Below are 14,120 nucleotides of genomic sequence, written 5' to 3' on the forward strand. Positions count from 1 at the left end.
TGTTAACAGCTATTTACCCTCCACTTCACTAATGGAGATGTTCACACAATCTGTGGCAGAGCACATACATATTCACCTCTGACTGTACTGTAGTACTCTGAGTTAGTGTGTTTTTGCCATAAAGCTCCACACACTAAGAAATCAAAGCACGAGACTGTACCTAAAAGGTACAAATGCTTTGTCGCTCCAGTTGTACCCTATCAGGGGTACAAGCACTGTACCTTCAAAATGTGTACCTGCTTGTTTGTACCTCTAAAGCACATTATGTCAAACTCAAGGCCCGGGGGCCAGATGTGGTCCGCCACATCATTTTATGTGGCCCGCGAGTGATTCATCGGTCTTTAAAATCTGTGTTAAAATATGTCTATGCTGCTTTAAGGCATGCGTTGACCATAAACTACATTTCCCACAATGCATGGCGATTGCCTTACCACGCAGTGAGGGTAAGTGAAAATACAGAAAGTTATTTAGCAATATCTTACAGAGTAGTTATTTTTATTTTACATTATATTTGGTTACATTTAGTTACATTTACTCTGTATGACAGTTGGCCTACTGCAATTTTCAAATCGCAGGAGGCGCAATATTTGTTAAAGCCAAAATGTGTGTCAATATATCATTTTAGATGAATCATTTTCTTCATATACATCATATCATATTCTTCAGACTGCAGGAAACATCTTTGTTTCTCACAGATCTGCACAAATATCACACAGTAAATCATTCTACATAATGTTTTCCGATTGAAAATGAGAATCATGATTTACATTCCCTCTGATATTGCGAATCGTATCGCAATCCCTGTTTAAATAATCGCAATTAGATATGTTTTATAATTAGATAATTAGATAATGAGTTTGACACCCCTGCTCTAAAGAAAACTTTCTGCACCCCATAGTGCAGGGGTCTGCAACCTGCGGCTCCAGAGCCTCATGTGGCTCTTCAGCACCTCTGTAGTGGCTCCTTCTCGCTTTGAAGGAAAAAACTTTTCATGTTTTTCCACACTTTATTGTCAAGTTAAACGCGTAAAAAGTGTTTTGAATATTTTGTCCGTCACACCCAATTGTAAAAATCTCCCCTGAAAGCCATTAAAGTAATGCGTACATGAAGAAGTTCACATTTGGAGTCCTGTCCATCCTTAGATCCATATATTTAGGCCAGGCAGATTTTCACAGACATAAACTACATATAATTGTACATAAAATTTCATCTCAAAGTCATTTTTCTACACTTTAGAGGTTTGGTATCAACGTGGGACAAACTGTAGTTCTTTAAATATAGCATGTGTAAAAACGACAACTTTACATGTGATTTTATCTTCATTTTAAGGATCAAATAGGTTTTCTGCGGCTCCAGAATAATTTTATTTGGGTGGAGAGGGGACAAAAATGGCTCTTTTCATTCTAAAGGTTGCAGACCTCTGCCATAGTGACATAAATGTACCTGTACACAATGAGAAAGGTACAGTGCTTGTACCCTGATAGGTTACAACTGGAGCGACAGCAAAAGGTACAGTCTCGTACTTTGATTTCTTAGTGCAGGCTCTGCAGTGAGTGCTCACACTGCTGCTGCTGCTGCTGCTGCACCACAGCCGTTTATTTTGGTGAACTGTCGCTTTAAGAAGCCCTTCATTGCGCACAGGCGCTTACAGCAGCTCATCACATGATTCTTCTCTTGTGACAATCCAGACAGAAAGGAAAAGCCTTTCTGACTTCCACCGGAGTTATAAGGCACTGCGATGTCAGACACCAAGTGTTGTTTTCGTGCCACAGGACCAACAGCGAGGAGGGACATGGAGTTAAGTTAACCATTACCACACTGACTTGGATCATTCCCGCCCTTTGAAGTAAACATTTGGTAAATATTTGGGGCTGTTGCGCCGTCGGGGACTCAAAGTTGGCGCATGGAGAGGGACGAAGTTTCATTTTTGCGCAGCGTCTTTTCTTTGTTTTGCGTGCGTGTTGTCAGCCAGCGTCGCGCGGCGTCTGAACACTGCGAATCAAAGTAACCGGAGTTGACTTTTTTTTTTTTGGAGCCTCTCCGCTGCTGTCGAAGGAGACACGAGTGAGCGAGCGAGCGAGCGAGCAGGGGGGAAACAGCGAGGACACGAGACGAGTCTGACTTGAGGACGCATTATTACGTCGGGGGTGCGATGGTGGACAGCAAACCTCTTCTCCAGGACAAACCTCCCGCCTACAACACCGTCCCGGGAGCGTATGAGTACGGCCCGCAGCAGCAGCAGCAGCAGCAGCAGCCGCAGCCGCAGCAGGGATATGGAGCCATTCCTGCTCCTTCCGCCCCGCCGCCCTATCCGTACCCCGATGTCCAAGGCAAGTGACTGCGCTCATGTCGCGCACGTACACGTCGAAACACACATTTACAACATTAGAAGTGAAGTCTGTGTACGGAAGAAAGCGAGGGAGAGAGAGAGGGAGAGTTCAGACTCCTCTACACTTCCGCCCTCGTTCACACGAACGCTTGTTCGGTCTCAGTGCGTCATCAAGTGTTTCTGCCTCATAATGTCAAATATCAATCCGAGATTAAAAGTTTCCCCGTGTGTCCTCTACAATAGAGCGCATGCGCAATGTAGCTTCATAGACATGTTTACATACATACATTATGAACCCCCTGCACTATAACACTATAAACAATCACATAAGTAAATAAATACTTACTTATGTACTTTGTTACTGAACTTTAGTACAACATTCACGTATCTGTATTTTACTTTGTTATTTATATTTCCAGCAACTTTTACTTCTATAACACTATAAACAATCACATAAGTAAATAAATACTTGTGTACTTTGTTACTGAACTTTAGTACAACATTCACGTATCTGTACTTTACTTGTACTAGCAACTTTTACTTTTACTCCACTACATTTCCTCTAACTATCTTTGTTACTCGTTACTACCAAATAAAATCAGAAGAAGAATAGTTTGTAATGGTCTGTGTTTATATAGAGCTTTTATAGTCTTGAGCTACTTTACACTACAGTTTTGATAGAGTTTATCCACTCACACATGTCACACACTTCAGCATGGGGTAAAGTGCCTTGCTCAAGGACACACAGACTAGCAGAGCCAGGAATTGAACCCACAACCTTCCAGTTGAAAGACAACTCTCACTACCACTGAGCTGCCATGGCTCAATCCTTACTCTTCATCTAAAACTTAAGTACAAAGAAAATTACTTTTGATACTTAAGTACAGCAAATGTCATATACTTTTAAACTTAAGTATTATCTACCAAAGTTATTTTCTGGTAAGAAACAATACTGTTTCATGTATTTAATACTTTTACGCACTGTAGTTCAGACACAAAGTGCAGATTGGAGATGCACACCATGACTGATTGTATTTCATTTTTAAACTACATTTAATAAAACAAAACAAAACAAAACAAAAAACTTAATCAACCAGTCAATAGCTACACTATTTATTTATGTATTTATCTATCTATCCATTTATTTATGTAATTAAAAGATTGACATTAATAATTCCTTTTATTTGGATTATTATTATTAGTTTCCGATAAACACCTGTAGCATCAGAATCAGAACGTGTGGCCCAGCACACAGAGTAATCTCAGACCTATTTTAAAAACAAGTTAATAAGAATATGGATATGTATTAAGTGCATTGGTGCATGTGTGACTAGTCTTAAAGGTTTATTGTTTTTTTTTGTTTTGGTTTGTTTTTTTAAAGATGTTTATGACAGTGGAAATGAAGGGTTTTCTGTAAATGTTTTTCTTAACCAGGGGAAGTTTACAGCCCAATATACATAACTATAGCAATAAAGTCACTGACATACAGGCCGAGTCATTTTTGTTTGAATATCTTATCTTCTATCCACTCACTTTCCACTCCATATTGATCTTTGGTATAACCAGCAGTTCTCGTAGTGTATAAGTGTGCTGTATACGAGAGAGGCAGTCATAACATGATTGTGATTTTTTATTTTATTTTAAGAGTATTAGTGAGTGCTTTCCTGAAAGGAAGTTAGATTTCCCGCACTTACACTATAACTTCCTGGTTCGCTGTAGGCTGAGGAATAGTTTTGGTTTCCTCACAGAGAAAGGCGTCTCCCTATCACAGGAACAGTAAAAAAAATAAATAAAAATCAGGTGAATGCAATGCATGCGTGTCACTATCAAAGTTCTCTGTGTCGTACATGTGTCACTACAAATGTCCACAAATGATCAGAAAAGTCAGCAAAAGCCTAAACGTGTCAGTGAATCTGTGCAAATTTATTTATTTCGATTTCATGTAAAAACACTTTTCAACACATTTCTGATTTATTTTGGACCAAACCACTTATCGATTTACCAAGAAAGTAATGTATTTATTTCTTTTTTATTTTAATGTTCATTTAACAGGGACAATACATACAACATTGCCACAGAAAATGTGATGCATGTAAGACGTCTATCTTCAGCTAATTTGCAGTCTTTGTCCCTGGTCAGGCTTTAGAGTAGAATAAAATATTCTGAATACAATAAATGCAATTATACAAAGGCGGTGGATAATACAGTGAATAGGTACAAATAAACACAGCTGCAGTTATACATTTCAGATTAAAACACAAGTTAAATTGAGCATAAACATAGACTAAAGTACTGTATGGACAATGACTTGAGAGAATATTCACATTTCTGCTGCTGCTTTAGCCACAATGGAAAGATGAATCAATTATGTCTTTATAGCTGTTAGTTTCAGCCCTATAAGTAACCAACCAAATAAAACACAGACTGAATAAAGGTTTAACGACATCAATAACAACACAAAACAGCACATGGATATTTAACATCTGTAAAAAAAAGTGAGTTTTCAGTTAAAAACATCATTCTCTGTCACCCACAGGATACCCATCAGCCCAAATGGGCCCTGCTGTATCCCATCAGCCTTATCCTGGGACTTATGCCATCATCCAACCCTCAGTAGTGGTGGTCGGAGGCTGCCCTGCCTGCAGGTGAGAACACGCACATACACATAAAATTTAACTAATTTTCAGACACAAACTTCAGAAAACGTCAGGGGTTTTCAGACAGCTGCTGCTCACGTACTATAAAAGCAGCAGGAGATGGTCTGAGTGAGATGGATTCACAGCAACAGCAGGGGGTTCCAGCGTCTGGAACCTCAATGATGAGTTTGTCACACGCTTATTATTCTTACCTTTTGACTAAGGCTCGAGCTGTATTTGACTGTTCGAGTTTCAGAAGAAAGTTTCACATCGATTTCATTGCGCCTGAGTCATCACCAGTCAACATCACATCCTGTCAGTCAGATGACTTCAGCATGAGACATGTGACCGCGTTGGTCAGGCCACACCGGGCCAAAGGTGACTGCAGGACAACCATGCACAAGCATGCCCTTTTTAAAAAAGAGGTTGTGCTGCCAGCATGACCTTTTTACTGATTCAAAGTGAATCAATAAGAGGAGTTTAGAGTTAGAACTTGGTAAGCAGTTAGTAACTTTGATGGCTGTCAGTCTGGGAATTTCTTTCTCCTTCTTTTATCCCCCTACTGTATATTCTTTCCAGTTAGTATTCGTCTTTCCTCTATAGCAGGGCTGGCAATATGAGCTTAAATGTGTAACACGGTTAAGACATTCATGATATTTCACATAATTTCAAAGTAAAAGGTCTTGTTTTGATATGGAGTGATGCATACTTCACAATAAAAGCATAATCAGGAAGCAAAAATAATTCTAACAATGTCAAAAACTGCAACAATAATCTAAAATTAAGTAAATTAAGTAACACTGACAACTGCAATTTAAACACCAAAGAAGATTTTGCGTGCGTGCGTGCGTGCGTGTGTGTGTGTGTGTGTAAGCAGGTCCAGAGTTCTAATCTGTGTTTTCACCATAGCCAACACTTGGCCCGGGTTAATGATTGCTACACTTCCTGGCAAAAAAGTGGAGGACCACACACACCATAACCAGTTAATACCTATCTCTAACCATAATTTAAACTTGGCTCAACACTTAACTAGCTCCTCAGAAATCAGCTCAAGAGAATTTTAAAAGAAAACCTGATTTTAGGAGCTAGAATAATATATTTTTGATGGGATTAAGTCAGTTTTATCATGACCGCAGAATAACTGAGGCCTATAAAAGATTGTTTCTATTTGTTTCCCAACCCCAGTGAAAGTCCATATCTAAGGCATGAGCTCACATGACATCAACAGGAACTTCGGCAGCTTCTCGTTTCCTATCTTTTTTTTCCGAGTTATCGCTTGGTCGCGGCAGATTTACAGTGTCGGTCAATGTGGTGAAGTCATGAGACCGTGTTTAGCTCGGTGTTTACAGTGAACCTGGATTAAAGCCTTCAACACTCCCTCACTCGCTCACTCCCTTCAGAACAAGTTCCTCCACGTTTCACGGTGTTCGTGAGGCGAGGCAAAACAAATCGTCCAGATTGAACTCACTTTGATTTCTTTATTCATAACAACATTATACTTGTCCAGAACTCGTCAAAGACTTTATTGCTCTGTAAATGAAGCATTTCCTTTTTTTTTTTTTTTTTTTTTTATAATGAGGTCAGACTCAAACAGAGCTGTTTATTCTTTATGGCTTGTTGTTGAAAGCCATGGTTCAGATTAGGACACTCTCACAATGCTGTAATTAACATTTGTTTTGTCAGTGGCAGACCTACCTTCCTGCACTGATCACCGTGATGTTGTCACTATCAGACAAAACTGTCCTCGGCGTGTGTTTGCTCTCCATTTTGAGGGCAGAGCTCTGACAAGAGAGCTGCACACGTTCTCCTGAAACGAAACATCTGGTGTTGACTCTCGCGCCAGATGTTTCATTTTTTTCAGACACATTTATTTAATTCATTTATTGATGGCCATCTGGACGTAAAGAGGATTTTTTTTTTTTAGCAAATGACATAAAGTGTTTCATAAACTAATTATGGACTCAAGTAGGGCAAATAATAATAATAATAATAATAATTAAGTAGTAACAGAAAAGTAAAGTAATACTTTTTTTTGTTCCATTCAATAAACAAATCATGATTAAAAATCAACATTTTGAGTTTTGGGAAACACCAATCCATATCTTACAAGATTTTCTGACATTTTATAGACAAACTAATTGTTTAATCATGAAGGTAATTAACAATTTTTTTTGAAGAAAGTCATACAATATGCAGCCCTAGACGAAAGCTTTAAAGGTGCAGTGTGTAAGTTCATCTAATGGTGACAATACAGATTGTAACAGGAGAGGTGTATCAGAAAAATAGGATGGTCTTCATTTACCGAATGTGCTATCATGTGTAATATCGGCAATATTTTAATTGCAGATAAAATATCAGCAGAACTTCATATAGCTGCTGCTCTTATCTATTATTTTTATTTGTCTATATTTTATATTTTTTACCTATTTTTATATATAATTTATTGCCCTTTTATACAGCTTGCGTCCATGTCTTTGTATTTTATGTTTTTAAAAATTTCATTGCGGAATCACAATGACAATAACACTTCCTTTATGTCCTTACAAGTACACACACGTACAAAACGTGCTCTTTACATTTGAACTCCTGTTAAACCTTGGCAGCACAAGATGGTGCACTTTGTAAAGGAAAAATCCCAATAAATATCTAATGTAATGCATTTTTATGTTTACGTGATAATATAAACTTGTCATTAGTACCTTACATTTTTGCCAGTTACTGTTAAAGTGGTGTTTTTTTTTCTCTAATGTGTGTGTGTTGTAGAGTTGGTGTCCTGGAGGATGACTTCACCTGTCTGGGGATCATGTGTGCCATCTTCTTCTTCCCCCTCGGTCTTCTCTTCTGCTTCGCACTGCGTCAGAGAAGGTGCCCCAACTGTGGCGCCACCTTCGGCTAGAGGGACCAAACCACAGCTCACACTCTCACACACACACACACACACACACACACACACACACACACACACACACACACACACACACACACACACACATACATACACACATGCTTGTGCTCCCATGCATACACAAACACACACATGCACACGTATAATCCAGCAATTTTTGTGTCTTTTTTTTTTGGTTATCTTTCTTAATAATGTACATTATCGCTGTTGCCAATATGTTATGTAAAAGAAATGATCAAGATATTACCATGAATTAGGCTGAGGGATTTCTTTTTATTATTATTATTATTATTATTATTATTATTATCAGAGGCTTATGTAGAAATCTATTTTCATCAGCTGGCTGAGGATGTATTCTAGTATAATATGTAAGTGTCCAGCTGTTGTCAGTGCCTTCACTACATGCAGAGTGAGCTTCGGAGATTCTATCAGTTATGATTTATTCTGTGGATCTGAGCAGAACTCCTTCATGTTTTGAAAAGCCAGAATAATCAGTGTTTTTCCTTCTTTTTTTTTTTTTTTTTTAAATTTGCTGGCATTTCTATTCATTTACACTGAACTCTTTTTAGTTATTAAGTAACAGCAAGCATGTAGATCACGTTACTTCCCTTCATCCCTTCTTTGGGTTCATAACAGATATATATATATATATATGTATATGTATACAGTTTGAGCTTTGTGATGAATTCTATCTTATTTTTGTTCTTTTTCTTTTGGATGATTGTGACATGGAATAACAGACACACAAACATGTTAAAAGAAAAATATATATGTGTGTATATATATATATATATGTACACATATATATATTTATATAAAGATCCCTGAACATGAACTGTCCCACCTGAAACGATCCACTCGTGTCAGAGACGAAGCCTACAGCAATTTTGTCCGTTTTTTGTTGATCTATTTCTTGGGGCCATATTTGCACTGACCGTGTTTTTGTTTGATGATAATTCTACTGGGTTGTGCTTTTCCAGGGCCAATACAGACCTCAGGTACAAACAATCTGAAACGCCCTCGACTTTAAAAAAAAAAAAAAAAACCTCAATCACTGTTTGACTCTGGACTCCTGTGACGGCGGCGCAGACTCGTCCTTTTAACGATCCCTTTAAGGACGCGTGCGGATGGCAAACGCTGAAGAAATCTCTCAATAATATGTATAATCTTTGGGTTTCTTTTTTTTTTTTTTTTTTTAAATCTTAGTACTCTACTCTGTGACAAGTCACCCTCTGCACCTTTCTTCCCAGCCAGACAATCAAGAATGTCAATGTCCCTGTCCCTGCAGTCTCTGCAATGTCTCCATGTCCGTGTCTTCCATCAAAGCAAGAGGATATAGAACTGCTCACAGCAGACGAGAGGAGGTGTATAGCTGGGGAGAAAAAAACCACACTACGCATGCTCTTATGATTGAGGTTCTTACTTTTTATATAAGTAACTGTAATTAAAAATTAATGCTACTTAACTTTTGAGCACTTGTTTTTTTTTTTTTTTTTACATCCTCTCTGTCAATACACTGCATGGAAAGTGAAGACTTTTATAATGATAGTAAGATCATGACCAGAAGAAACAGCAAATTGAAGAAATAAATGTTTATTTTTCCGACAGCACATTCTTATCAAGGGAGTAACGTGGGCCAAAGACCTGATCTGACGTGCAGACTGGTCTTTGTGTGTAATCAAAGCAGAAATAGTTTCACTGTGAATGTAAAGATCAGTTTTTGTTTTTGTTTTGCCACAACTCATGTCCACAATCTGAAGGACGGCACCGGTACGTGTTATTTTACAGTAGGCGAGTACTGTTTACTGTGTCCTTAAGGCAAAAGTACTGTGTGTCCAGGATCAACGTCGATCGGTTTGAATATTTATATACAAAGGGGATAAAGATCACTTGTGTGCTGATGCGTCTCTTTAAATGATTGCAATTTCCACTTGCTTTGCAACATTTTTCATAAGGGACCTGAGGGTGAAACACAGGCGCCGTCTACATTCATCTACTGTCCTATGGCAACAGAAATGAGTTCCAACAGTTTGTCATTTTTTTCGACGACACGCGTACAGCATAAATATCTTTTATATTTTATTCATCTGGCTCTCAAGTGCAGTTAAGACTGTGGTCGTTTGAACATCACCACCGCACACAGAAGCACAAAAAAGACATAGAAAAAAATTCAGACATTTAATAATATATATAAGCATCTGTTCTGTCGATAACATGGTCCGAAAAAAATACTTCCATGTGAGAGTTTGCAGCAGGAAGGGAATCTTAGATTCAAAATGGCATTTTTCTCAGTGCTGGCCAACTTGTGTCTTGGTCTCATTCAGACCGGGGAAGGGACAGCTGCTGGTCAGTAAAGGCAGGACAGTGCTGTATGTCCCGGGCAGAGGACACTGGAAGATTGTTGTGGGACTTGAGGGGAACCGAAGCTGGGGCGGAAATGTGGACAGATCAGACGACCGGCGCGGATCGGTCGTTAGTGACGGTTGGACGTAGCCTAACTGTGGCGAATGGGTTCCCTCCTCTGTGAAAAGGCATCAGAGATCAATCAATGAGTGAAGCTTGTCTTGAGCGAGAGAGAGAAAAGCATGCTGTCAACACTCGCCTGTGACTTACGCGAGGAAAGCAGGTGGAGGTCTCGAGACACCATTTGCCTGTGGAGAAAAACACACACACACGGTATCACTTACGGGTCACAAGACTACCACGCATATCATCTCATTGAATAACCATGACACATTAGCATTGTGAATGTCACAATACCCCCTCCCTCCCTCCCCCTCCTTCAAAATGTCTTAAACACACAGTACATGATCACACAAGGCTGCAGAAAGTGGACACGCTGGATTAAAAGTTGGGGGAGAGTGTGTGGGGGTGGCGTCACATCACAAGACGCCTTGTGGAATCTGGACCTTCTGGAATTTCAAGTCTGTTCCACATTTCGAAAACACATTATGTTTTCCTGTGACGCAAAACACACTTTCACAGGAAGCTCTGTTAAACATAAATGGTACGTGTTTTTTTTTTCCTCATCTTTGCAGAAAGAAGGTTAATATATAGGAGGACGTGATGTTTACACCCAGTTTTTATCTTCTAATCAAGGCAGTAAAAGTGGGGACAAGGAAGTTGGAAATGCATGTAGCTGCACCTGCACAAACAAAGACACACACAGGGACATTACACAAACAAGCACGACACACCAGGCTGCATATTTCACATCATTTGAATATGTCTTTACCTCTGCGGCCGATCAAAATAGCACCACAGAAACATTTACACATGGGTGTAAACATTACACAGTGTTAGTGTGTTTACTGTCCACATTTATTTGTGGTTCAAAGTGTGCCCAGAATGCACACAATTGGACAAAAAAGTGAACAATGACAAATTTAAGTCTACAATCTGGAAAAATGTATGATCACTGTCGTAAACAACAACGACAAACACAAAACACAAAGGGTTTAATGTCAGTTATACAAGCAGCTAGTTATGCTATTGGAGTCTCACTCATTTCAACGTGCACTACCACACAGATTCCACAAGAGGTCAGGAGCGGATAGGGTGGCAGATGTTGAACAGGTCTTTTTCAGCATTGCCATGATCCCAGTCACTTAGCTGTAGTGCTGTTTTCCACAGAACTCTCATTTGTCCTCCCTTTTTAAACAGATGTTTGGCTCACGAATCACAGAGCTGAATAACCAACGTGGACACACCAGTACGGAGTTGTGTGTTCTCTGTGTGTTTTCTTAAACGATTGAATCTGTTTGCGAAGTGAGTGTCCAGTGTAATGTCCTGGTCTCTGTGATTTGTGCAGGGCAGAGTTCTGTGAATCAGCGTCTCTGGGCTCTTGTCTTTGCCTCGCTGTCCTCACTTCCTGCGTTGGTGCCTTTGGCGTCGTCTTAGCCCGGACGCCCACTTCAAGAGAGAGAAGCCACAGCATAAACTGTTTCCACTTAGTTTGTCCAACTCTGGACTGATGATTATCTAAACTCTCAACTAGATGACATGGTGGCCTCCCCCCCAAAGAGTTAAAACATAACTCATTAATGCTTGATAAACATCTCTATGTGATGTTTTCACACCAGTATTGTTGTCTTTATGAGTTTAAGCCTCCAGTCTCCTCAGCTTTTGTTGGATTCCCACACTTTTCCCATCCTACACTCTTGAAAGTAAGCATGAACAAGAATAACACAATGATAAATGCAACAGCTCAGGAATTAGACTGATACTGAACACTTAGGTCAAAATGGTGTCCACTCCTTTAACTTTCTCTGTTGATCTCTTTCTCTCTCTCTATCTCTCTTTCCATCCTCTAAATATATTCATTCCTGTGAGTCATTATCTTTTTCTTCCACACAATGCACCAAACCAGTGAGGGTGCATTTTTCTCTCATGGTGACAGTGCATTCCAGGGTAACCCCACCTCCCCCGGCCCTTCTGTCTTCTCTTCTGCCCCCACTCTCCTCCTCTCAGCTTTCCTTCTCTGGACCAAGAGAGAGTTCCTGTTTGCTTCGATGACACCAAAAATATGTGGCAAAAGCACTGGTAACATTGTTTTTTTACGCGCGTAATTTGTTATAAAGCTCGATCTGATCTTCGTCCAAATCAAAAGCACAGGCAAACACGTTGTGCTTAAGTACATTTACACACACACACACACACACACACACACACACACACACACACGCACACATGCAAATTTTTTCAGAGTGCACAACCTGAGAAAATACATAAACTAATGCAGCACACACACGCATCTACATGCCAGGTGGTGGTCCACACAAGTATAGCAAGACAAGAGCGTATATACACACACACACACACACACACACACACACACACACACACACACACACACACACACACACACACACACACACACACACACACACACACACACACACACACCGGGCATAATGTCCCCACAAGGAAAATTGTCCCCACAAAAAAGGTGTTTTGCCAGGGGGTGGTCTACACAAGCATAGTAAGACAAGAGCACACACAAGCACGCATGCACGCACACACACTGTGACAATAAAGTTCATCAAAGTCACAGCTAGTCTTTAACTATCCAAACACAAAACCATGCGCATACTAACAACTTCATCCTCCCACTCTTACTCTGAGCTGATCATAAACCAGCTGTATAGCTGCAGAGAACTTTTTCCCACACACAAGTCTATTCTGGGATGTAAGTGTGTGTGTGTGTGTGTGTGTGTTTGTGCTTTGAATAGAACTAAAGTAGGGGTTCTGTAAGTTTTAAGAAAAGGAGGGAAAACTACATTTTAAGTTCCCCTTATTTGTCTATTTAACTCTGGAAAAAAAGGTGGGAGGGAAGTAGAGAGGGAGAGGAAAGGCATGAAATGAAGACAGGCAGGTAAGAGTTGAGATGTGGAGATAAACAAACAACGTCAAGAGAAACTGAAAGACTCAGAGCAGCAAGGAGGGAAGGATGGTATCAGGTTCACTCAGAGAGGAATTCCACAATAATGCTGAGCCAGTGATGGAGAGATGTGACACTCGCACACACACACACACACACACACACACACACACACACACACACACACACACACACACACACACACACACACACACACACACACACACACACACACACACACACATGCGGTGTATCTGCATGTGGCTGCAGACCAAATGAGTGGTGTATAATAAATACTGCAGGGGCAAGAAAGACAAAAGTATCTCTTTGTGCCATCTGACCACTGAACCTCCACCTGGATCAAACATCACGAACAGTAAAAAAATAGCCACAGTGGTCAATATATAATATATAATATATATTATTACTTGCCACTTTGTTAAGCTCCATGATTTAGACATGCAGACAAGGTCAAGACGACCTGCTGAAGTTCAAACTGATTTCAGAAACTGCTGATTTTCTGTGTTTTTGTGCACACAAGAAGAAAAAAAAAAGTATCCAGTGAGCAGTTCTCTGGGTGAAAACTGTTGACGCCAGAAGTCAGCGGAGATGATAACCTCGTACATGCTCTCTGATAAAAGTAGCTTTGGTGTGATGCAGTGCGGAGAGTGTGCGTGCATGGATGACATGAGGTGCAATGCACAGGTCAATTTGACCCTGACATACCGCAACACATTTACATTAATGCAGCGTAGGAGAGGAGAACTAAACAAGCTTTTCACAGAGGGGGAAACCGCAGGATTGATTGAGACTTTGCATGGTATGTAAATGGAGGGACGTTTAAAAAGTAAGGACTATGTTGAAATGTGA

At 39.9% G+C, this 14,120-nt stretch overlaps 2 protein-coding genes across 2 annotated transcripts in view; one reads left to right on the plus strand and one right to left on the minus strand.

Annotated features, from left to right (window-relative positions):
• Nucleotides 1–1,706: 1,706 nt before the first annotated feature.
• On the plus strand, nucleotides 1,707–8,389 carry bri3 (brain protein I3). The gene is made up of 3 exons (XM_083896392.1): nucleotides 1,707–2,330; nucleotides 4,866–4,974; nucleotides 7,729–8,389. The coding sequence occupies exons 1-3, from the start codon at nucleotides 2,153–2,155 to the stop codon at nucleotides 7,859–7,861; spliced, it is 420 nt and encodes a 139-aa protein (XP_083752518.1). The 5' UTR covers nucleotides 1,707–2,152; the 3' UTR covers nucleotides 7,862–8,389.
• Nucleotides 8,390–10,284: 1,895 nt separating this feature from the next.
• Nucleotides 10,285–14,120, minus strand: part of baiap2l1b (BAR/IMD domain containing adaptor protein 2 like 1b) — a 31,830-nt gene continuing 27,994 nt past the window's right edge. Inside the window, exons 13-14 of the mRNA XM_083897033.1 lie at nucleotides 10,484–10,521; nucleotides 10,285–10,391 (exon numbers count right to left, since the gene is read on the minus strand). Coding sequence (XP_083753159.1) covers nucleotides 10,319–10,391; nucleotides 10,484–10,521 — 111 coding nt within the window. The 3' untranslated portion in view covers nucleotides 10,285–10,318. The remainder of the gene's footprint in view (nucleotides 10,392–10,483; nucleotides 10,522–14,120) is intronic.

The sequence above is a fragment of the Microchirus variegatus genome (assembly GCF_963457635.1).
Source record: "Microchirus variegatus genome assembly, chromosome: 10".
NCBI classification, from domain to species: Eukaryota; Metazoa; Chordata; class Actinopteri; order Pleuronectiformes; family Soleidae; genus Microchirus; species Microchirus variegatus.